We start from the raw sequence: 27,472 nt of genomic DNA, 5'->3' as shown, positions 1-27,472 counted from the left end.
TGCGCACAAATAGATTGGTAATATTGGTACTGACTATATACGATACTTTTATAAAGAGGTTTTGTTAGCCATTCGCTCATCCCATTGCGTACAAATACGCATGAAAGCGTGCGAATTTGTTCCAACCGAGAGATTTGAATTCAAGACTGTCCACTTGTTCACTGCGGATGTTTTGATTTATAATGAAAATAAGATTATTTATTATGATTAATACCTAATAAATGTCAGTTCGTGTTAATTAAATACACTCGGAAACATGTTTACTTTTAGAAAGAGATCAAAACTCTGATTAATAATAATTATGTGGTGTTAGTATTTTTCAATGTGCCGTTATATTTGAATTAAGTAGGTATACGTAATTAATTTATCTTTGGAGCAAAAATATTTGTTTTGTACGTATCATTCTATAATATGCATTGTTTAATTAAAATACTTGTAAATATCTGCACACGTGGCTTTGAGAAGTGGCATTTTACTAAGCTTCAAATATCTCGGCTTTTGGGGTTCCGCCGAATCTTAGGGGTACATTGATACCACCACGTTGCAAACACTCGAGTTCGTGAGCAAGCACAGCAGCCCGTGATCGGTGATTGAGGCAATCACGAAGAGACGCTTCATGTGGCGAGGACATGAACGCCGTTGGTTTATTTCTATACACTTTACCATATAATATTACAAAAGTATATAATTATTTATCGTTGTTTTTATTTTTAAATTAACAACTGCCACTATGACGTTTAATAGTTTGTTTACGTAATGAATTGCAAATGGCCGACAATAATAAATTCAATTCTAAACTATAATATTATACTGTATAATCGTCACGATTGCAGTATCATTCTGTGGCGTAATGGTTGTGCGTTCGGCTGATAACCGAACAATCGTTGGTTCGAATCCAATCGAGTGTGTTTTTTTGTGTGAAAAAATAAATTATGTGTTACATGTCACACGCTAAAAATACACTCTGATCTGATTTTCCAAACGCGCCTAAAGAAGTATAACTTCAAAAATGACACTGTTCTAAAATTTATATAGAGCTGCAGGCTACAATAAAATCTAAGATTTGGAATAGATTAATAACATGTAATACTATTTTGACAGAAGCTGTAAAACTTTTGGTGGAAAAAAACCTTTTTTTGAAATGAAATGAACGATACCGAAGTACGATGTTTTATTGATTTTAAGGTGTGCGATTGTGTTATTTAGTTTCACAGCCCTGGCCAATGAGCTTTTCATTATATCCATTATGTTTCATTCGAAATTCTGTGTTCCGCGGTGGTGGTTGTGTGTGGGAATTTTATCCTGAGTCGCGTTTGACGTTTCGTAACTATCATCTTTCTGAAACACATCAGCGGTTATCAAACATTCACCTGCAGAAACCGGTAAATATACCTACTTGCTATTGATAAGTAAGAAATGATTCCTAGCCTAACCATTACTTTGTATTAGATTGTTTCATGGCACACGTGGTGTTTTACTAGAGATTTTCCAGGGTTTAATAAAATTATTTCATATCATATTATTATACGTCATAATATGGTTGTAAATCTTAATACATATACCTAGGTATATTATAATATCTAATGTGTAATGAATCACTACTTATAGAAAATACGTCAACTAATTTTATTGAAGGATATGTTTTATTTCTGCTGAATTAATAATCAGGGATAATACTAATATGATCCTGTTTTTATGAAAGAATGGATATTTTACAAAATGATAATAAAACATTGTAGGTAGGTAACTATTTATCAAAAAACAACCTGCGAAATTTAATATACCTAGGTACTTAAAATTATCATTTTCTAAATCATAATTCTAATAAGTAAACAGTGACGTCCCGTGGGGGTAGGCAGATTGAGCGTCGCTTGGGGGCGGCAGTTACCCAAAGGGCGGCAAATCGAGGAGAATCATTAAGTATACATAGAAAGCTACCTAAACTTAGTAATAGCGGAAATATCTTTCCATTAAAAAATTCAGCTCACTGGTTGGAAAAAAAATATTAATTAGGTAGATACTACAAAAGTTTTAACAGGGGTTTATTTTTTGTCGGGTTTACGATGTCTAGTTTACTTCCGTTGTTCTTGGTGAACAGCAATGACACGTGCATATCTAATTTTAAATTTATCCAAATATGTTTGCCAGTCACTCGCGAGGTTTAGAAGTTGTCAGGTGCATTTTTAAATGTACCTTTCTGAAACCGTAGACTCGCAGTATTGTCTATTGAAGCAGAGATGGCATTTAAATTAGATTTAGTGGTATACATATATCTTGTCAGTAATGTATCCATACAACACATTTCTTAGATATTGGAGTCACGAAAGGATAATAAAAAGTACTGTATAAAAAAATGTGGCGGCATTTTGGCACTGCCTAGGGGCGACATTTTGTCTAGGGACGTCACTGTAAGTAAATACTTAATAAATGAATATTATTTTATTTATGATATGACGAATACACACGGCGCTGCAAATTAACGCAGACGGCGGTGCGGCAACGCAAGTATTACTCGATTCCAAATGTATCCAATTGCAATCAAGCAAGAACCACCACAACTCGCGCCAATTTGCTGAAAATCGAAACCGTGCGTCTTAGCCCTAAATAATTCATTATTTGTAGATTTGAAATCCGTAAATTCTATATTGTCGGTAACAACGGAAAATGGTCCCGCGAATTTTACTAAGTATCTGCATCATTTAGGTAGGTACCTATTCCTTCAAGTTTCAAATTTTCTACTAAAATAGTAAGTATAATATTATCTCTTTAATAAAAAAAAAAAAAAAATAATATTATCTCTATATTATTATTTATTCTTATTAAATTATTGGTATTTTAGTTTTACTCTTTTACTAATAAATGGCATCAACACTTTAATGTCTTTAATGATCGTAATGTTATCTCTAATATCGACACAGGTAGATAGGTAGGTATTTGCTATTTCTTTACCTTACTTAAATACCTATATTATTTTAAAATCACCATAATTATCAGCAGTGTAAAAGTGAATGCACTATTTAAAAATACAAATGTGGTTTCGCAAGCGATTTTTCGATTGAAACTCACCAGTAATAATTATATAGATATTATTTAGATAGGTATGTGTACCAAGGTGTGTAGGTAGGTAGGTACCCATTCTTTATTAATAATGACACAAAAAATCTGTACCTGAGAGCAGTGGCGCACTCAGGATTTAATATTGGGGGGGGGGGCCCAAGGAGAATATAAATTAGTCCCATAGGCTCTTTTTCTTCTTCATATAATTATTTTTACATATATTCACAATTAATACACGGCGGTATATTTTTACAGTTTCTCCTAGTTTTTTTTTTTAAAATTGGAGGCATAGTGGCGGTAACCGTTGAGCGTGCGAGATATTTGGCGGGCCCCCTACCTACAACATATTGCACAATTATATAATTTAAAATGTTTGTGGCCATGAAGTATAATAACGGCTTTTTTTACTATTAAAGATAATTTATGATGTGTATTTATCTCACTTATCTTGTCAACCCGACACGCTGGGCCCCCCACAGCTCGGGCCCCCAGGCTAGAGCACTGTCAGCCCTCCCCAGCCATGACCTAAACCACTCCGGAATACGGGTGAACACTGAGAATTTTTTGACAGTTCCATTAGGGATTGGGTTTCTAAGAAAACCCGACATTAGTGTTTCGAAATTTTTGTGTTAGAAATTAAAATCTAAGAAATTTTTCTAAAAAAGGTGCTGGAGAATAATTACAAATCATTTTTTTGCCGTGTTTTCATGTTTGGGGGGTGCCAGGGCCCCTTGGCCCGGTACAGATTTTTTCTTCTGTATCCAGTACATTTTTTTTCTTGTTTGTCCAAGATTTGTATTGGACGATTGAAGATTTTTAACTAACTTCCCGACTAGCTAGACATTTGAAACTTTTAGAATATATCAAAACACGACGACAATGCATTCTTTTAATACTTTTGGCCATCTTTAAGTAGAATTGAATTCATTTTTAGTTAATTCTGTTTTGTATGAAAAGTTATTTCGATACCATTATTGGTTGCTAGGGGGTCCTAGCAACTAAATTATTATAAATAATATATACATGCGTTACTATGGAAATCAATATGAAATGACATTTCATTATTCAATATTTCTATCAAATACAATTTTTTTTGATCATTTAAGCTAGTCAAGTCAAGTTTATATGATTCAACAGAAAATTTAAAAACATTGTATGTATATAAAAAGTTTTTTTTATCTTGTAATTATTAATTAATTAATTAATTAATTTAAATTTATCTTTCATTTTTAATTCTTTTATTTTTAAAGTTAATAAATACCTTGACAGTCATATTTATTCTCCTTCCCAATAATTCCAAACTACACACCAGGGCCAACAGTCACTTGTCTTGCCAATGAATTTATTCAACAATATTTTGTTTCAGATTCCTACTGCCATCTATTGACAATGTGTGGAATTTGGGCGTTATTTGGTGCAAGTTCTGGTGATGAGTACACGCTGAGCTTTAAAAAGATTAAGCACAGAGGACCCGATGCCTGGCGGATTGAATATGATAACCGATTAACGGTAAATAATAATAATAATATCTTCATTTTCTCTTTTTTTTATATAGGTACATATTATGTATTTTGAAAAATCTATTCATTGACTGTAATTTTATCCTCTACTCTACTTTATCCTTTGATAATGATGACTTCAGTATAAGTTATCATCATATGATTTACGACATTATCTAAACAACTTCTTTCAGAACATTCATTGACTGGCCTCTTTCCTTCTTAGTTCTCTACAAGGACTACGGTATGTGTTGAACCTGGCCTGACTCGTTTGGGTTCAGCAGCTGTATAGATGTGGAGAGTTTTGATTCTTAATATAAGCTGCATAACTACTTTTCATCATGAGTCCATATTATATCCTTCGCAGTTCAACTGTTTTCACAATTAGTGTTCATGATTTGTTCTCATGAGTCATTATTTTCGTTGCTAGACTTAATTATCCACAGAAGTGAATGCTATCTACTTCTTTTACTCAGCATTTTCTTTTATGATATTTGAACCCAGATAGGTGAATCAGTTGTCAACCTGTAAATTTTAATTTCTTAGATTGGTACTTTGATCATACTTACCATTATACATCAAGGAAGAAAGTAGGAAGAACACACCGTGAAAACTTAAAAATATATTACGATGAAAGTCTCAAACATTATATTGTTAAACTCTCTTGTCATTTATTTCTAAATCATTAGGTTCTATTAAATTAATATTTCAATGGGTACTTTATAATATATATTTTTTAATATTATAGAACAGTCTAGTGGGATTCCATAGATTGGCGATTATCGATTGTTTATATGGGATGCAGCCTATGAAAATCCATAGATTTCCGAAGATGATGGTCATTTGCAATGGTGAAATTTATAACCACAAAAGAGTGAGTATTTTTCTAACATTTTTTTACTAGATACTTTTCTTGGAGCATTTTTATTTATACATAATCACTGGTTTTTTAGACTGGTGTCAGAATATTGATATGTCTAATGGGTAAAACAATGTAACTTGAAATCATTTGGAGTATAAAACCAAGAAATAAACAGTCATTAAAAAAGCATTTACAATAATTATAATCTATCTAACCAGTTTAATATAAAAAAATATTAAAATCACATCAATGAACTAAAATGATTAAAATAAATCAACAGGAAATGATATAGTTATCACCTAGCTAACTTTATAAGCCGGTGATAGGTTGAGATTATAAAATTTCCAAGTTGTTGCATGACATAATATTGTTGCATGTGAATAACATTTTTGTAGTAAAATTATTACTCTATCAAGAATATCTACGTAACAGATATCTGTAATGAGATTTTCTAATAATAAAAATAAATGGTTATCAGCATACTTCTTCCGGTATCATAAAATATGGTCACAGCTTAAATTTGATAGTTGCATTTATTCTACTCTGCTACCTACATCATTATTGTTGTATAATCTTGGAGATTGTTGCTTCAGGGCTACTTATTTGTTATTTGTAATACAGAAAAACCAATTAAAATTAATGAACAAAACATAATAATATGTACATAGTTTATTTCCACAACTCGTTCAAATAGCTATTAATACTGTGGTTTCATTTTATTTTATTTGTTGTGTATTCAATAATTTAACGCAACCAATTCAAAATAGTACTATTATTGTGCAATTTTATATTCTTTGCTATCAGAACAGTGATGGCAAACCTATGGCATGCAAATGTTTTATGTTGAAAAGAAAAAAAATAGATATAGTAATTTAAAAATATTTTCTACAAAAAAAAATTTAGAAATAAGTAAATATATTATATTATTATATAATATTAAAATTAATGATGACATTGCCATGCATATTTTCTTCGGTTTTTAATAATATTTACCGATCGATGCGCAAACGGAAACGACGAAATTCGTACATAAATGACATAAAAAATAGTAGGCAGATACTCTTCAAGAATAAGCATTGCATTTAATTTAAATTGTGTAGGTCGGTTCTTAGGTTTTATGTATCACACATAATATTATCGCACTGACCTCAACAGGCGGCGGGGGAAGCCGCGCCGCAAACCTCTGATTTTGACCGATTTACAATCATTTTATAATGCTTGAGACCGCTGTGGCGAGAGAATGTCACATCTGATCAGAACAATTCTGTATTCAATTTGTGTACAAAGAACCCAACTAAGCAATACAGTAATTCTCAAGAAATCAATTATATTTTTTGAACTTTTTAAAATAGAATTCTAACAATTTTTTTTCATTCTTTCCCTGAGTCTCAAAACTGCTCGGCATATCAGACGGTCAAAAAATATTTTTTAGGAAATTTGGCACGCGTACGTAAAAAGGTCAGCCAACCCTGTATTAGAACATCATTTTTCTTGCAACTATGCAACTTGATTCACGTGATAACCTGCAGGTCATGGAAGTAAGTGACCAGTGTATTTTCATATTTTGTCAAGATTTGTTTTTATGTAATGCAAGAAATATTCAATAGGCTCGTAGCAACATGTTTCAATCATCATCTTATTGATAGTTCGTTGTTTTGCGAAGGTCATAGCTGATAAAACTTTTATGATTGTTCCAATGGTTGCCTGATTATTACTTTTCATACCATGATGTTGCCGAGTGAAATTACGAATCTATAAATAATCCCATATCTGCTCCTATACGATGCATATCGCGATTATGGAAACCTTACCTAATAGTAATTTTATCTTCTTCTTTTGGCGCCTTCTTGCAGTACACCTGCCTATAGTAGGCCAGTCGTATCAGATCCTTAATGCCTTGGACATTAGGCCACTTACGGGGGGTTACATAGCCTAGAGAATCTCCTTCTGCTGCTCTCTATCTTCCCCTGCTAGAGTTGTAGTAAATCATTCTTTTCTTTACAGAAAATATAACTGAAATATGCAACTTTTCTATGCTTGATAGAAGTTATACATTCTCTCGTCTTCGGGTTGTCTTGATTGGTAATGTGATCATCCCTGGATATCTTCATACTACACCAATACATCCATATCTCGAAAGCCTCCGGTCTTCTTACCGTCCATGTTTTGACAACGTAGACCAATACACGGTTATGATGTAGCACCCGATCGCCCATCAAAATGCTTCTTACCATCTCAATTGTGATCCTTAATCTCATGGTCTGCGCTCTAGTCTTCATATTTATATTATGTATTTTTATGATTTCTATTATGATGTTAACTGTCAATATATGCTGGAAATGTTTTGTATCATTAATTTAAATAAAACGCAATTTACTAATTCCAAATTAATAATAGAATAAGATATAAAACTGTACCGGTTTCGCCCGTCTCCGAGAGACATTATCAACCATTGTAATGTGAGGTTCTCTGCAAATGAACCTGCAATATGAAGTCATTTGTAGCTAACTTAATCAGTCAACCACCAGAGGTTCTTTTTTGCTTCAAATTCATACATTTAGGCTCTATCTCTATAGAAGGATTTTTGTCAACATCTTTGGTTTAATCGATGACATGTTTTTTTTAGCTACAACGTCAATATGATTTTGAATATGAGACCAAATGTGATGTTGAATGCATTCTTCATCTATACAACAAGTTTGGTATTGACGGTGCTGTCAAATCATTAGATGGAGTGTTCGCGTTCTGTTTGATTGACATGGAAAAGGGTCGCGTCTTTTTGGCGAGGGATCCATACGGAGTACGTCCACTTTTCAGATTTTACAGCGATGCAAATGAAGTCTTGGCTCTGTGTTCAGAAGCAAAAGGTAACTACAAAAAAAATTGTTTATGTATTTAAATGATTTTAATAGATAGTATTTACTTTAATTAACAGCATCCAGGACTGCGTGTCGACGTGCGTGTCGGACGAGTGATTTTTGCAGACATTACATTCCCTCATTCCAATATTTTTGTTCTCGATGATACCAATATATTTTTTTAATCGTGTTAACTCGTCGCTGTAGGATTGGTTTGTCGAATAGACCAAATGTTCAGGAGACGAAAAACAAATTTCATTATCCTATATTTAAATACATGGAGGTATTTAAATTGTTGTTTTTACAGCATATGAATGCTGTATTCATTACAAAGAAATTTAAAGAAAAGGATGGTTCTGATCCATTTAGATACAAAAAATCATTCTGTATTAAAAGGTCGATTTCGACAAAAACGGATATTCGACAAACCAATCCTATAGCGATGAACAATCGGTGGAAATGCATTGTATTAATAATTTTAATAAAAATGCATTTATTTGTACTGAATCCACTTATTAAATAATTGTACCGGCTTCATCCGCCTCACAGGGACATTTTCAACTGATATAAAATAAAACAGACATTAATTTATAATAACCGAATTCAAAAAAGAGACAAAAACATTCACAAATACATTAGGTAACCTATCCAACAATATTAGGCACCACGCTAGTCATCAATGACAGTAATATGGACCAAGCATCTGGAAAAAAAAATGACACTCACTTTTTTGTCGGGTCTGCCGAATGGTTCGGTTCGAACGGGTTCGCTCAAATGAACATTGACGACACTAGAAACACTTTTCTAACGCCATTACAATAAAGGTCATATTGCTATAAATTCCCGATGCGTGATATCGCATAATGGAAATTGCGTGACGTCTACCTATAAATGTGCAAATGTCGCTATGCGCAAATTTACTTGCTAGCTACTGTATTGAGTGCGTTATTCATTAATAATGTCATTGCATGACCCCCACATCCTGAAGCGGCCCCCAAGGCTTGGTTTTTTTTTGGACCCCCTACCTTTAGCCAAGGTTATAGGCAGTGTGACGCCCTATAGTATCGTTTTCCAAATGGCGTTCACTGTAAAATTAACGGTATTTAGTGTATTTTTAATATTTACATCCACTTGAATTATGTAGTTAATCAAGTAATGACACAATTAAAAATTACATCGCACATCATTTATTTAAGAATATTATAACATAACCATTGGAAAATAGCACGCAGGCGACTTTTTTTACTATTAGAGCAAATTTGTGATGTGTGTTTATCTCACTTATTTAGTCGACTCGCCACGCTGGGCCCCCCATGAGCCAGGATCCCCAGGCTAAAGCCCTGACAGCCCCCCCCCCCCCTTGTGTGGGCCATGATGGTAGTAGATTATGGATCATGAAAAAATCTTTGATTAATAAAGGACATACATTGTTTTAAAGCTAATCCTGAAAACCTGGGATTAGGGCTCGTCCGTGATTAATAACTAGGGAGCGGATTTGTATGCAACAAAAAACATGATTATATGCATGCACGTATGCACTTAAAATCAATAAAATATGCACTAAAACCGAAGAAATATGCAGTTCAAAATTGTCATTTTTTATGGGAAAAAATTGTAAATACCCACTTTACCCAATATTACTGACGAAAAATTGAATAACTAGTTAATAATTGTTCAATATAATACGATATCAGAACAAAAAAACACGAACAATCAATTACAATTTCCAAAATAGTTTTTTCACAAGTACAAATAATTGAATAATAAATGCAATGTATACTAAACATAACTTAAAAAATAAAAACGACACACTCAACTATTCCTAAACACTCTTATTTTTTTGCCCGAAAAAAAAAATTACAATATTTTTTATTATTATGCTCTGGCGTCAAATTTTTCGGCATAGATCTGTCTGTATTTTGTTTATATGCGGAAAACGACCTCTCAAAACGTCCACACAGGTGATTGGGCAAACTTTAAATAATAGTCCCCGAGTTGACTTCACCTTTTCTGATAAATTCACAGCTCGGAGATGGCATTAAAAATGCATCTAAACTATCTACCTTCCTAACTTAGTTATATTTCGATAAAATAATTAAAAAAAACTAAAATTATAAATTAAAAATCTATAAAATATGCATTTATTTATGAAATATGCACTAATGCCTCAAATATGCTCTAACGTCTCAAATATGCATTTATATGCACAATAAAATTTTATTTTTGGATTCTGTATCTTTCAAAACAGATTTCTGTGCAACTCTCATAGCTGTGCATACACCCTAACAAAACATGCACTAGCGTATAAATCCGGGCCCTATTAATGACGTCACACAATTTTCAGTATTTTTCGGATTCCCTTCTACCATTGTCACACTTCATCGCAAAATCTTTTACCTCCCTGTCGAAACTACATCACATTTTTAAACGCTCCATCTCCATTCATTAAAAACACATTCATCACATTTTATCATACAATTAGGGCGTATTATCGTACAGTCGAACTCAGTTATTACGATCTCGGACCTAGCGAGATCTCGGATGTAATGAGGAAACATTCGTTGACATTTGGTTTATGATTTTCTCCATACATTTATTCACTGTTATAACGAGAAACTTATCGGATATACGGAGCTAAAATATTGTTAATGTGTCGATCGTTTAAAAAACATTTCGATCCCAAGCAATAATATCCGATCGGACAAGATGCCGCCGGGGACGGATTACGTTTATGATACTAGTTAAGTGTCTAATTGTTGTTTTCGCCGATAATAATGAAAAAGTCTCCACGCACATGGTTGAAGAATCCAAGGTTTGGGAAGTCCGTAGGTACCTACAAGCGTTCATTACAATAAACAACTTTTTTTGTAGTTTATGAAGGCCATGCTTGTTTCGGGGATTTTTACGATGGTTTTCAGATTTTTATTTTCGACTTTTTTTGTTATGTGATCGCTCATTTGAAAATACTTATTCTCTGATATAATGAGTACCGCTTATAACGAGCAAATTCAGTCGTCGCATCTTCCTCGTAATAACCAATTTCGACTGTATATGGATAGCCACTTATAGCATATTGAACTGAAGGGGTTATTGCAAGACAATGATATACCACAGAAACATAGTTTGGAGATATGAGCAATTTAATGTTCTTGTTCGTTGTGCATATATTCTTGATCACTATCCTCATTTAAAATGTTCGATATATCGCACAAATAATTATTTTGTTTGGAGCAAGAAGGCATGGATGACTGACCGGTGTCCATTTTGACTGGTATATCATAATATCATGTTATAACAAGCATTTTAGAGCAAATCTGAATTTGCAAGAACTACACATATCATAATGATATATTATATCATATAATATGATATATTATATCATATTGAGACATCTGTGAAATTTTTTTCATCATTTTTTTAATCAACAAATTCATAATTATATGTCATATCATCGTCTTGCGATAACGGCTTCAACTGTGTATTTTGGGATCAATATTCTAGGATTGCAAACCCTACTACAGAATTACTTTATTTGATAAATCGAATATTCGCACTTCTTTTATAGGTATAACGAGTTTTTGTTCAACTATGAATGAACATTCAAAACTGACACCATTTACCCCAGGGACTTGGGAAGAGTATTCTCTTAAAAATGGTGGACATGCCAAATTTTGTGAAATGAAACAATATTTCCAACCAGGATGTCCTTATTCATTTTTACCTGCCGTGCCACCAAGCCGTGAGTATTAATTATTTCCTGAATGATTAATTTAATATCTTTACAAAATATTTATTTCGAGACATTGTTATATTATCGATAGTGATCTGACAATAGTATCTATCTGACATATAGTCAATTTTTCCGAGGGTTCAAAAAACTGTTTTTGTCAGTACCAGTATTATTTACAACATAATTCTATACTTCAATAAATAGAATATGAAAACAATAATTATTGTAAATATTTTTTGTAGAACTTGTTGACACCCGACAGAGCATAGCAACTCTATTTACGGAGGCATGCAGGAAGCGTCTCATGGCTGATCGTAGGATTGGATGTTTATTATCAGGAGGATTGGATTCTTCTCTTGTTGCTGCACTCGTAACAAAACTGGCAAAAGAAATAAACTTGCCTTATCAAATTGAGGTAATAATTGTATTCATAGATTTTTTTTCATACTATTTTATGGTAATTTTATTTACAACAACAATAGTTTACAACATGACTTATTTTATAGATTATACTTATTCAATTGCAATGTGTTCGATAATCGAAATCCTTACGAATGGTCTCCTATCCTTCACATAGTCCAATTGAAGGTAACAGTAACAAGACTGGGTGTTCAGAAAATCTCAGAGTCACAAAACGGAAAGAACTCAGGAGAGTACAGTTTAGTTTAGTTAAATTGAATCTGAAATTGTTAGTGACGTTTATCCATGTGTGTAGTAGGTACATAACACTGTTAGATGGAGTGGATATGTTAGGGCTGATTATGATGATATAGACATAGTGGCAAGATCAGAACCAGCCTTAAAAGAGGCATTTATCGCACTGGAAAGAGCCGCCATAGAAATGGGACTCCAGGTCAATCAAGAAAAAACAAAATACATGCCTGCAAGTGAGGCTCCTTCAAGCTCACCACTCACGATTGACACGTATCAGTTCGAAAGGTTCAACGAGTTCATACATCTGGGATAACGCATTACCCCTCAAAACGACATCAGCCAAGAAGTTAGCAGAAGGATTACTCTAATACTCTGGCAAACAAATCTTACTACGGTTTACAGAGACACTTCAGATCAAATAAAACTAAGATAAAATTATACAAAACCCTCATCAGACCCATATTAACCTATGGGTCGGAATGCTGGGCGTTATCAAAAAAAGATGAGAGGAAGCTAGATATCTTTGAAAGAGAGATATTAAGAAGAGTCTTCGGAGCTGTATGTGAGGAGGACGGCACGTGGCGAGGAAGGTACAACCATGAACTATATGCGTTGTATGAAGATCCCCCTGTAGTCTCACACGTGAAAATGGGGCGACTTCGTTGAGCAGGCCATGTCTCAAGGATGGAAGACACCCAACCACCAAAGAGGCTTCTCTTCAACAGACGAGAAGGGAAAAGGAGGGTCGGGAGACCTAGACTGCGGTGGCTGGACTGTATAGAAAGAGACATAGCATCCCTGAGACTGAGGCGGTGGAGGGAGCTTGCGGCTGACAGAGGGGAGTGGAGACGTTTCCTGGAGGCGGCCAAGACCCACATTGGGTTGTAGTGCCGATGATGATTGAGTACATGTATTCCTTATGATAGTCAAAACCACATGTATCTAACACTTTTAATAATACATAATATTAGTGCCTGGGGGATGATGAAGTGAATCGATTTTTATAAATGAAATTAAACAAAAGACATTTTATTGCCAGTGAATAGCCAATGCCATAGAAGAAGAGTTAGTCAAACAACACAACCAGAGTCTGTCTTCTATAGGCTGGCGTGCCGGTTCCCCCCCCCCCTGCTTCAGCATCCATCTCGTTCCCTCCAATTGAAAACTTGCAACAGTTGAACACATGGCACAATGCTTTCCGTGTGACGTGTACAACAGTTTATATAATACAAACCTATCATGTGTCTTCCGTATTTTATTCAACAATCTTATAAATTCTAATAAATTATTTTTATTCAATTCAATTAGATCAAATTAATTGCCAATATCATCATTGTTATTTGAATTTTCTTATATATATTTTATTATTATCTAAGTGATGTACATGATGCTTTTTATGAATTATTTTTAGACATTTGCCATTGGTATGGAAGGCTCGCCAGACTTGTTGGCGGCACGCAAAGTAGCTGACTTCATAAAATCGAAGCATCATGAGATTGTCTTTGGTGATAATGATGTCGCACAGCACCTTGATAATGTCATTTATCATTTGGAGAGTTTTGATATCACAACTGTGCGAGCAAGTGTTGGTGAGGCATATTCTGATAATTATTTCAATCATTACCAATTATACTCTCTCCAATGATGTCTTAGAAATTTCTATTGGATTGCAGCTTGTTGGCACCATTCCAATATACTTTTAAATTGTGTTTACTTCTACAACGCAATAAAGACTAGGATATTTATTGTAAAGCTCAATTTTATCAAGGACAATGAGCATAAATGACAATAAAATAGAACAGTGATTCCCAACCTATTCCGCAGAACCTTGGGATGCTGCGAGGATTTACAAAAGTTTTGTAAAAAAAGTATAACTAGAGACGTGCCCAGGGCTCGAAATGGAACATACAATTAGATAACTATGATAATATTTTCATAAAATAATTGAGCACTCCGGTTCGTAAAATTCTTCATTTCGAGCGCTGGATGTGCCCACAATTTACAGCAAACTAATATCACTTGCGGGTAGGTAGGCATGTTGTTTAAAGGCGTTATATTAGAGTGGGTATGCGAACAAAACAATTTTTTAATAAATTTCATGGAAATGACAAAATTTTCTCCTGTGCTGCTAGTAGTCTGTTTCGAGAACTACAATACTGGCATAGATCGGAGCGCCACGACGGCGGCCATGACACTTCAACATATCATTTTCGCACTGTATTTATATCAGCATTTCAATAATTTTATGTGAATGTTTCGCAGATAACAATAGAGAAAAATTCAAATATGGTAAACAAGTTATGTATTTACATCAAACTTTACAACAAAACTAGTATTTTGGTTATATTTTAAAACGTTAGTTACATCACTATTAAATTTGTTATGATTATCAATTATTAATATTTCTGTTTTTTCAGGTATGTATTTATTAGCGAAATACATTCAAGAGAATACTGAGACCACAGTAATATTTAGTGGAGAAGGGGCTGATGAACTTGCTCAAGGATATATTTATTTCCGTGACGCTCCTGATAGTGACAGTGCGCATGATGAGAGTGTGAGGTAAGATTTATAATATACCATTGTTACACCCCCGTATGGTCCCCATTTGGGGACGTCTTTGTGTATCTGGAGAGGCCCGAATCGGTATCGAATCCAACAAATAGTAACGGCTGATTGCGAAAATAGTTAAATAATGTTTAATATCTGTCTAATAAATATCTGACCGGCAACATTGTCAAAAAAAAATACGAATGGCAACGCCGCATTTTTGCACGGCTCGCAAGTGTGACCGTTTGTTTTGGCGGCAGAAGCTTCTTTGACAGCACGCAGAAAACACTGTTCGCTCGCGCTACGCATCTACGTCATCCGAAAAATAAATTATATAAAATGTAGTAATCTAGTATATATTAACACCAAATAAACTCGTCGTTTCCGAAACAATTCCGGTGTGTTAATTGTCCACCTCCAAATCCTAAAATGCAGACGAAAAACCAGATACTAAAAATAAAAGTGACAGTTTGAAATTCACATTCAAAATGGAGGGAAGTGATACCATAGAACAGATTACTAATTAATAGAATTTAGATAGGCTATACCCCAATACACTATATTTTGTAGCAGAGTTTTGAATGTGTGAGTGTCCTACAAAAATGAACCACACATAGACGCCAATATTGATTAATGACTCATATTTCCATGGATGTAAAATGATTTTCACAGGTGATAAGTGAATATATTGTTGTTGGGATAATGGATCGTTTAGAGGATGTTAAATTATGAACATGGTTTTCTTCATATGATTAACTTTATTATTATCATCATGAATAATAATATACAGAGTAAAAGATTACATTGATTTTGCGACCGTTACAATAGACCTTCGATTATACACTGATGTCACGCCGGACACTCAAGTGAACATTTAACTGTAATTAGTATTAATTAGTATTTAGCATTGACTGACAGCCAGTGCCGTAGTTAAACATATTTATAATATTCTTATATTATTACTTATAATATTTAGTTATGTTATTATATTAGACGGCTATATATATCAACACGCCTCTTAGCCGTTTAATTACTTTTGTACTTGTACATTAGATTAACTTCAGTCTTTGACGATTTTCCAGGAAGCTCGTTTTATCCAATGCTTTGGTAAAGATGTCCGCTATATTATTTTTTGAATCAACTTTTACTATGTCAATCGTCTTGTTTTGGTAATGTTCGTTTACATAATGAAATTGAATTTCAATGTGTTTGGAGTTTTTTGTAAAATTTCCAAACTTTGCAATAGCGACCGCTCCGCTATTGTCCTCGTGAATTTTGATTGGTGTATTTATTTTTAAATCAAAACTTTCGTTACATATATTTCTCACAAATAAAATTTCTGTGACTGCTTCTGACAGTGCTATATATTCCGCGAAAGTGGAGCATTTTGTAACCACATTTTGTTTTTTTGACTTCCAAAAAATTAAATTTCCGTTTAGTCGAATTGCGTAACCGCTCGTCGATTTTCTGTCTATATTGTCGCCCGCATAGTCCGAGTCGACGTAACAATCTATTTTATCGTTCTTTTCGTTTTTGCCATATCTTAATTTTAGATCTTTGGTCTTTAATAAGTATTTTAGAATTCGCATCGCATACTTGTAATGGGTTTTGTCGTAGCAGTTTTGAAAACGGCTTAAGTAATTAACGCTGTACGCGATATCAGGTCTAGTGCCTGAGCTTATGTATAAAAGTTCGCCGATCAAGTTTCTGTATTTTATTGATTCATCTGTTTCGCTCGCTTGATCGATTTTTAGGTTTGTCTCCATTGGAGTTTCGTATAGTTTAGAATTTTCTAACTGATATTTAGAGGCTAATGATTCGATATATTTTGTCTGGCTTAGCTTCATGTTGTTTTGATCTTTATTGTAATCTATATCGATGCCTATATAACTTTTAACCTCATTAAGGTCTTTCATCGTAAATCTTTTCATTAAACTTTTCTTAATTAAGTCAATTTTTAATTTGTCTTTCCCACAGATCAACAGATCGTCTACGAATACCAGGAGATATATTGATTCCTTATTTTCGGTTTTTACATAAAGACAATTATCGTATTCGCTTCTCTTGAAATCTAATTTTTTTACATATTCATCGAATGTTTCGTACCACGCAAGTGGACTTTCTCGCAAACCATATAACGCTTTCTCTAGTTTGCAGACTTTATTTTTTTCTTTTTGATAGCCTTTTGGCTGGTAAATATAAACTTCGCTTTTAACTGGTCCATTGAGAAATGCGGTCTCAACGTCCATCTGGTCAATGAAGAGATTATTCGTTGTGCAATAACTCACAAGAATTTTAAAAGTTAACATTTTTCCCACCGGGGAATAAACGTTTTCCAAGTGTTCACTTTGTTGAAAGCCGCGTACTACTAGACGCGCTTTATATGTATCATCGCTCTTTCTTTTAAATATCCATTTAACATCGATTATTTTCTTATCAGTCGGCTTATCGACTAGACACCATGTTTTGTTTTTATTTAGACAGTTAATTTCTGAATCCATCGCCGCTCGCCAATGGTCAGAGTCTTTTGAGGTTAAAGCTTCCTCATATGTACTTGGCGCATTTGCGTTTATGTAATTAACGTATATACAGTGAGCTATAGGATTTCCGTAACGCTCAACTGTCTTTTTTTCGCGTGCGGATACTCGTCTAGTTTTAACTTTGACCGATTCGCTCGCCTGTTCATTTTCAACAAATACTTCATTATCATTATCATTTTCACGCTCATTTTCACTTTCGCTTAATTCGATCTCCGAGCCCTGCTCATTTAGATCAATGTTTACACGGTTTTGTGATTCGTTACTTCCGTCGAAAGTGTTTTCATTAGTCTGATTTTCTAGGCATATTAGTCTTGTACCTTTTTCGATAACCTGCACATGTCTTGCCTCGATCACCTTATTTTTAACCAAAACTCGGTACCCGAAATGTGTATATCCTACGAGTACTCCGATTTGTGACTTATCGTCCCATTTTTTTCTGTTTATTTCCGGAATTCGGACAAAAACTCTTGAGCCATAAATTTTTAAATGTTTGGCTTTCGGCTTAACCCCGAAAAATATTTCATAAGGCGTTTTATTCTCGCACGTATTTGCGATAGTTCGATTTTTTAAATAGGCAACTGTATTTATTGCCTCGGGCCAATAAATTTTACTTATGCGCGCCTCTTTAATTAAACATCTTGCTATGTCCATTGCTGATCTGTTATAACGTTCAGCGACTCCATTGAGTTCGTGTACGTTTGTCGGACATGGTAAAATTTCGATTCCCTTTTTGTTTGCAAATTCGTATATTTCTCGATTTAAATATTCGGTCCCCTTATCGCATTGCAATCTTTTTATTGATTTCCCGAATTGATTCTCTACAAAGTTAATGTGATTTTTGAGACACTCGGCCGTTTCTGATTTATTTTTTATACAATAAATTTTTGCACATTTGCTGTAATCGTCTATGACAGTCAAAAAGTATTTTTCACCTTTATAGCCCACAATATTGTGCGGACCGTTTAGATCGGTGTGTATTATTTCGTTTATTGCTGTTGTTTTCGCGCGATGATTTTCAAAAGGTAAATTTGCCATTTTACTTTCAATACATGTCGCGCATTTCATTTCTTGTTTTTCAAGATGGTCTGGTAGTCCATCAAGTAACTTATCTTTTACTATTTTTTCTAGATATCTAAAGTTTACATGGCCTAACGCTCGATGCCACTTTTCCTTTTTTGTTAATCTCGTTGCATTTGTGAAGGCTTCATTTGGATAATCATTGTATGTACTGATCTTGCTTGAATCTTCAGGAATTTTTACAAAGCTATTCATGTAGTATAAATCATTTATTTTATTAGCCACTGCTATAAGGTTTCTGGTTTTATTATTAAAGATTTTGGCGTTTGAATCGCGCGCTACTATCGTGCAATTTTGTGTTATTTTTGAAAAACTTAACAGATTTTGCTTTAAACCTTCTACAAAATAGACGTTTTTTAGTTCTACTAGCTCAACATTATTATGGTTTTTAAAGTAACTTACAATATTTCCCACTTTTGTTGCTCGCAACTTTTTGCCGTCGGGTAGGTTTACGTCGATTGGCTCTTTAAGCTCAACGCAACTTGAATAGAACTTATCGCTTTTCACTAGGTGATCTGTGCACCCGCTATCGAGTAGCCACTTTATTTCACTCTCACTTGTTTCTTCACTGTTTACATTGAGTTTATGATGATTAACTTGAAGAGCCCACGTGTTCAAGTTTAGTTGTTGTTGCTGCTGCTGGATGCCTCTGCCTCGGCTGCCGCCTCGCTGGTATCTTGTGCCTCTGCCTCTCTGATATCCAAATTTCTCGTTATTGTTTTTGTTCGTCGGCTGTTGTGGTGTATTGCCGCTGTTTCTGGTGCTGGGCCCATATCCCTGCTGTAGATTGTCGGTTTGATTTGCGAACCAACACTGTTGCTGCTTGTGTCCTTGCTTATTGCATATATAGCACAGGGCTTTTGTTTTTGTTTTTGTATTGAATGTGCTTACATTCGTCTTTTGTGGATTTTCCGTGTTTGTTAGGCTTTTTTCCTTGATTTTCGATTTGACATATTCCATTGTTTGTTTTTCCGCCGGAACTATGTCAATGAAATCACCTATCGCACTATAGCTTAACGGTAGTGCCTTTATTAAATTTCTTATCTGCTCTTCTTGTTGAAGAGTACCACCTGCATTTACATATTCATTGCAGGTTTTCTGGAAGTCTAAGAAGAAATCATCGACAGTTGCATAGTTTTTCATTTTAATTTCCTCGATTTTTGACCTGCAGATTATCTGCATCGGCGTTGATTTCGTTGAGTGTATTTCATCTAGTTTTTTCAGCATTGTCAATGTCGTGTCGCAGTTCTTGATAAATTCTAATTGGCTATCTGAAACTGCACTAATTAGAATGGTTTTGGCTTTTAAATCTAGTTTTTTCCATTCCGCATATTTTTCTGTTGTTTCCATTGTTCGGATTGCTGGCGCTTGACACTCGTTGTATTCTAGAATGTTCAGCAATCTGTATTTCCAGCTATTGTAATTCCTTCCTTCGAAGATTGGTATATTTACCTCTGTGATCTTCGTTAGATTTGCCATTTTCGTAATAATAATTTTATTTATTATTTATTTATTTTTCTTTTTTATTGAATTATTTTGCAGCCTTACGCCGCCACTGCGTTTCACTTAACCAAGCGGTCTGTTTTCTGATCCGCTGTGATCGCACTTTTATTATTGTCACCGGGAACCCGCGGTACAATTTACGGAGCACTGGTTTTACGTTTTTAAACCACGTTGCACTAGTTTTATATTTAAACCGCGTTCTGCTACCATGTTGGGATAATGGATCGTTTAGAGGATGTTAAATTATGAACATGGTTTTCTTCATATGATTAACTTTATTATTATCATCATGAATAATAATATACAGAGTAAAAGATTACATTGATTTTGCGACCGTTACAATAGACCTTCGATTATACACTGATGTCACGCCGGACACTCAAGTGAACATTTAACTGTAATTAGTATTAATTAGTATTTAGCATTGACTGACAGCCAGTGCCGTAGTTAAACATATTTATAATATTCTTATATTATTACTTATAATATTTAGTTATGTTATTATATTAGACGGCTATATATATCAACAATTGTGTTTAGAATACGTCCCCTGTTAGCAGTGTAATTTTTTTTGATGTATCATTTTATCTTTAATTGGCTTTACAATCTAATGTGGATCTGGACCTCCTCACGAAATTGTCTTTCAAGATGTTTGTTTTATGAGAAATGTATGTTAGCCACTTGTCTTGTCAACCTATTTGGTCCATGCTTTGCAACCAAACACACATTGAAAAACAATATTTAAACCCGAATAGATGACCCGGGATTTAAACTCGAGACCCACCACTTTGTAAGCAGACATGTTACTGCTCGGCTATCACAGATACTTGTATCGTGTTCATGTATTACATAATTTTTATAATTTCTCATTTATTTGGAATATGATTAGATTTACAGCATTTTTTTAAGATATAAAAATTCACCATATTTTACATCTAATTCTTTTTGTAATAATCAAAATGTATACCATTTGTGTCATAAAGTAAATGATTAATTGTTTTCAATTATTAGCAACTCATACAAAATTTATCATAACCAAATTTTTATACTGATTATTCAATTAGAACAGTGTAATATGTATATTATTATGTAATATGAGTCGCTTAGTCGCCAAACCTGCTCTGGGCGATTTTTCAATAAAATTATATTTGAATGTACACCCGATCCTCTTTTTGCACGGGAGAAATATATTCATTCAGTGTCGCTACTTGACAATAAACATGGCCGTTTACTGCTGTTTTTTGCTGGTGAAACATCACTCTCATCGCTGGAAATATTTAATGACGCTGACGCCGAAGCACACGGCGCATCTCTCGTATTGAACCCGAAGGGACTGACTAGTGACGCCACGCCTTGGCGGCATACGGTGACAACATATGAATGCACCAGTGGCGTGCGGTCCATTGCAATGCAATTTTTTATTAATATGTACATACCTACATACATATTTTTATTCTTTTTAGTTTTTTTAAACTGTGTTAAAGCAAAAAAATCAGTGAAAATAAAAAACTTTTTTTAAACCGTGTTATTTCGAAACTGTGCAAAAAAAAGCCGTTCAAAAATACGATCGGGTGTACGTATGTGCTATATCGATAGGTCTACCAACCTATCAAGGTGCGAGTTTTAAATTCCGCCCTGTTTCGTCAAAAAATTTAAATGAATATTGACTTGAGTCGCCAAACCAGCTCTAAGATATATAACATGGTTAATAACTCCGCTCTACATAGCTGACCAATCAGATGTCGCAATTCAAACCATGATTTTTAGCACACGTTTAAATCGCTATACAAACATCACCACTAATAGCATCTACATTATCGTAAAAGCACAAAACACATTTTTCGTGATTTACTGATATCTCAAAAAAACCTCTGGAGCGGGTTTAGTGACTCAGTGACTCATATGGATCATTTTTTTATTATTGCTTTCAGATTGCTGTCTGACATTTATTTATATGATGGTCTCCGAGCTGACAGAACAACAAGCGCATTTAGGTAATACAGGAACAAAATAAACTTTAATGAATAGTTCACATTCGTTATTATTTCAATGTTTTTTTTTATATTCAATACTGAGTATCCATAAGGTTTTAAGTAGGTATGTTATGTCCTTTATTATGGAAAAATATAATTTTTAAAAATCTGAGAAACATACATATTAGAAAAAATTCTAGTAAAAACAGTTGGACCCACGTCTTTCAGTTTCTAGGTGAGTGCTTTCACCTGTAAAACCTTTCAAATTATCTCTTATAACCATGTTTAAACTGAGATGCTTCAAATTCCACCAATTAGTAGGCAATCTGTTTTGTGCCCAATCATGGTAATGACATTACTAACTTAATTGTAAGACATCCTAATTTATTATTGACGTAAAAATTATATATTTTTATTCCCACTCGGTCGCACTTTTTTTCTAGATTTTTTCAAAATTATGTTTTGTCTCAATGTATGATAATACTATAATAGCTAACACAATTACTTATATTAACGACACATTGATTGCATAGTTACTAACAGGCTATAATCTGTATGTAGACATCATTGTATGTGAATATTCAATCAACATTTGGGTATCTATCAGTTTAATTGACTTTATTAAAATGCTCCAAATCAAGAGATGAAAGAGGAAAGAGAAAACAGTTATACCTGGTGACTGGTTTTCCTTTCATTTCATGAAAGTTAGAGCATAAGTGCAGTTCAGTCATTTGAATATTATACCAGACAACTAATCCTTTTATCGACTATTAACCTTTTTACTGCCGGTAGGTGAATGTATGGCGGTACCTTGCACGCCGCGAATTTTATTGCAAAAATAAATTTACGTTTCAAGTGGTAAAAAAGAATTCTGTTTCAATTCTGAGTATGTGAAGATATTCCCAATATATGTTGTGTGTTCAACATATCTGTATGTTAAAATAATTGATTTACGTTGGTAAAATCCCATTTAAAGCGGGACGTCATTGGCAGCCATCCGGTTAAAATACAATATTATTTTTTCAGTTTGGAATTGAGATGTCCTTTCCTCGATATACAGTTTACCAACTATTACCTGAACTTACCCAAAGACATCCGGCAGCCCCACAACGGCTTGGAGAAATATTTGTTGAGAAGTGCATTTGAAGGACAAGATTTACTCCCTGACTGCATTTTGTGGAGGCACAAGGAAGCTTTCAGGTTTGAAATCAATTTTTATGTTAATAAAAAAAAAACACCTATTTAATGATTCGCACAATGTGGGGGGTGGTGACCTATCATATTCTTTTTGAGGAATGGTTGCTTAGTCCCTTATTTGAGAAATGGAAATAGAATACATTGTAAACATCCATTTCCTGAATATGGGTACAAACTTTAATTAAAAAACATGACGTATGTAGTTCACAGGATTCACTCCGGTTTCGTACTATGTGCAGCAGTCGTCTTTTTTAATGCTTATGTTTACATAGCAATATCTCGGATGTAATGAGGAAACATTCGTTGACATTTTGGTTTATGATTTTCTCCATACATTTATTCACTGTTATAACGAGCAACTTATCGGATATACTGAGCTAAAATACTGTTAATGTGTCGATCGTTTAAAAACATTTCGACCCTAAGCAATAAAATCCGATCGGACAGGATGCCGTCGGTGTCGGATTAAGTTTATGACACTAGTAAAGTGTCTAAGTACCTACCTAATGGGTGTTTCGCTGACAATAATAAAAAAGTATCCACGCATATGGTTGAAAAATCCAAGGTTTGTAAAGTGCGTAGGTACCTACCAGCGTTCATTGCAATAAACAACTTCTTTTGCAGTTTATGAATGCCATGATTGTTTCAGGGATTTTTAGGATGGTTTTGAGATTTATTATTTTTGACTTTTTGTGTAATGTGACCGCTCATTTAAAAATATTTATTCTCTGATATAACGAGTAACGCTTATAATGAGAAAATTCAGTCGGTCCCATCTTCCTCATAATAACCAAGTTCGATTGTAATTGTATTTTTTAATAGTTACATTAACAGCGTAGCAGAAAAAAATTTAAATTTGTAAATAAATTTTTCTTTAATTTATTTTATTTTTAGTGATGGAGTCGCATCCAGGAAAAGATCTCTATTCACTGTCATTCAGGATATTATTGATGCAAGAGTAACAGATGATGAATTCACTCAAGAAAGTAAAAGCTATAAACAATGTGTTCCAAAAACCAAGGAGGCTTATTACTACAGGTTTGTTGAAAATATATTTAGTTCACTGTTCTACATCATATCAATCTTTCTCCAAATATAGCGGTATCCATCTAATTCTTCGGTGATCATTTTGATATCAGGACAATTCTCTCAGTTTAACTGCCGTCCGTCGTGCTCTTCACGTAACTGACATCTTTCATACACATTGTTGTATATTATTTAACTTATGTAACCGTACACTGAGAGAATTGTATATAACTTTCACTGAGTAAATTGTCCCACTTCCAATGATGCTACATCCCAAAACGACCTTTGGCCTCCTCCATTCCCTTAGGTTGCCAGTTGTCCTCGGCTTGACCTACATTCTGAGTAGCTCCAACGTGTCTCAACTCACTCCATTGAGACATTGGAACCACCACGGTTCCAATGTGCAGTGAGGATTATTTTTGGAGTCTATGTGCTTGGCATTTGGTGGAAACGTCCTGCCTAGAGAGCCTATTTGCATTGTACGTGTACAGATTTTCATCATGTCTTATTCTTCAGACTTCCTCTCCTTCCGTGGGTTCAAAAATGTTCCTCAGGAATCAAATATTTCAAAGGAATCTAATTTTCCAGCTGTTATCACAAAAACTATCCATGCATCACTCATGATTACTGTTTGATATATGATATTGTGATTTATATTTTATTGAGCTCTACATTATCTTTAATGATGTTGGATCCCAAATAGGTAAAGCTATCCACTGTTTCGAAATTGTATGAGTTGAAGAAAACTGATTGGATCAGTGTCCTCATACCGCTATCAATATTTTGGTTGTTGACTACATAAACGCTCACAGATTTGGTAGCCCTTTCCATTTAATCAAAAATCTCACTAAGGGAATTGTCCTCCATTAGATAATATCCATAACATAAACTTAGCAGTATGTACTGCTTTCACATTAAACTCTGTCTGAATTTGATCAAAATGTTCTTATCAAAATAAAAATACGCAATTCGGGTAAGAATAAATTTTATTCTAAATGCATTAAAACACATTTTTTATAGTACATAAGAATATATCAAACCTCCCCTAGAATGTCTAAATCCTTTTTAGCATGATTTTATAGCAACAACAAATTTTTGTACACATACCTTAAAATTGTTTACAGAACAACCGAAACTTTATACATACAACAATATTAATTATAATGTTATTATGGGAGGTTTAATTTACAATCATTCAAAACAAAAACACATTTATTGAGTAATATTCAAAATACAGTACACTCTCAGTAATCCGCCACCCCGAAAACCAGACAAGTGTCCGATTAGTGAAAACGGCGGATTATAGTGCATACATACAAAATAATATGGTAAAAATTAAGACAGGTACATATTTCGTAAAAATAGTTTTTATTGAGAAATTAGTTCTAACAACTATGTAATGGTTTTCTTTATAATCAAAATCAAGTAAGTATTTATTAAATTATACATATTATTGCTTTAGTTAAGTTTATTCCTACATGTATTAAACCATAGGCGGCCAACCAATATTGTACATTTTAGCAATGTCAGTAAATGAAGCACCGCCATCTATCTTTCATAAAATTGTCATGTCATGTTTATGTTTTCAAGAAGACTACATTTTGTTAACTTATTTATACAAAGAACGTGGCAGAAGAAAAGAATAGAAACACATGTGTCAGTTGCTAGGATACACAGCGAACTAACTGAAAGAAAACGATAATATTATTGACTTAAATTATTAAATTTAGTGGTCAACAGAACTGGGCTAGACGGCGGACAGCTCATAAGAGTCGTGGCGGACTACTGAATTTGACATACGCATACCGGCGGATTATAGAGCTTGATTTTGTGCTTTCAACCAGTAAAAATAACGGCGGATTGTAGTAGTTGTCGGATAAGCGAGCGACAGATTACTGAGAGTGTAATGTATACAAAAAATTATCGATAACCATTTTTGACAGTTCTTTTTATTATTCTACATATTATTATATAGTACAAACAATATACAAATATATAAATCCATTTCATTAATAACCTGTTCATAGATACTTTAAAATTTGACAAGTAAAATAGCGAAATTATTGCACTGATGGAAAATAATAATGTTTAAAATAAGTAAATAAATCGTAAACCTCGCTTATAAAATATATGAATCCCATTTTGGTCAAAAATTTGAATTTTATTGAATAATTTTAGAATATCTATCTACCTCTGTGTACGATTCTTGCATCAATAACACATCTACTCATTTCTAAAATCAATTCAAAAAAATATTCTAAATTACGTTTATACAACAAGTAAATTGCATCATTGTCGTTTTGTACAGTTAGTAATTGTATGTTTAAATTTTGAAATAATTGAAATGAAAATTAGACAGTTTATATTGTCACCTAAAAAAATTTTGGATTCATAAGTTTTACAAGCTGATAGAACGATAACAATGTAATGTTTATATGGAGCACGGTAGCTTTCCATTTCATAAGTCAATTTTTTAACTACACAGTCATCAGGTAGTTACCAGACTCCGTGTGCATCAAAAGATAACCTATTCAATTCATTTAGCCAACTTATAAACGAGTACATAAAATATATTATATTATGTGTAGCTTTTTATTAGATTTTCTTACAAAACAAATGAACAATTCCATGAAACAAAATTATGTACACTTAACTCTTACTTAACGGACACTCATCACAAACACGGAATTTGACTATAGTGGAATTGAAGAATTATTCTCTTGGGCAGCGAGATATACATTTCGATATAATTATTATATTTCGATCTACTGTCAACTTTTCAGGAACATTAGGTGCATAAATAGTATATAAGTACATGGCAGGTAAGGATTGCAATACTGGTATTTCAAAACCGGTATCTCAGTATTTTTCAATACCGAAATACCGGTTTTAAAAATCAGACAATACCGATATATTCGGTATTGAACGTGGAAAAAAAATGTATTT

At 33.7% G+C, this 27,472-nt stretch overlaps 1 protein-coding gene across 1 annotated transcript in view; it reads left to right on the top strand.

Moving 5' to 3' along the window:
• Window positions 1–1,252: 1,252 nt before the first annotated feature.
• Window positions 1,253–27,472, top strand: part of AsnS (asparagine synthetase) — a 28,364-nt gene continuing 2,144 nt past the window's right edge. The window contains exons 1-11 of the mRNA XM_085940219.1: window positions 1,253–1,382; window positions 4,424–4,566; window positions 5,305–5,430; window positions 8,045–8,285; window positions 11,842–12,015; window positions 12,249–12,421; window positions 14,072–14,249; window positions 15,078–15,222; window positions 22,262–22,324; window positions 23,330–23,503; window positions 24,395–24,538. Of these exons, the coding sequence (XP_085796345.1) occupies window positions 4,447–4,566; window positions 5,305–5,430; window positions 8,045–8,285; window positions 11,842–12,015; window positions 12,249–12,421; window positions 14,072–14,249; window positions 15,078–15,222; window positions 22,262–22,324; window positions 23,330–23,503; window positions 24,395–24,538 (1,538 nt within the window). The 5' untranslated portion in view covers window positions 1,253–1,382; window positions 4,424–4,446. The remainder of the gene's footprint in view (window positions 1,383–4,423; window positions 4,567–5,304; window positions 5,431–8,044; window positions 8,286–11,841; window positions 12,016–12,248; window positions 12,422–14,071; window positions 14,250–15,077; window positions 15,223–22,261; window positions 22,325–23,329; window positions 23,504–24,394; window positions 24,539–27,472) is intronic.

The sequence above is a fragment of the Rhyacophila brunnea genome, unplaced genomic scaffold (assembly GCF_057557595.1).
Source record: "Rhyacophila brunnea isolate RB1 unplaced genomic scaffold, BYU_Rbru_1.0 scaffold_1, whole genome shotgun sequence".
Taxonomy (NCBI): Eukaryota; Metazoa; Arthropoda; class Insecta; order Trichoptera; family Rhyacophilidae; genus Rhyacophila; species Rhyacophila brunnea.
Note: the sequence above shows the minus strand (reverse complement) of the source record. Positions and strands in the feature narration are given on the sequence as shown.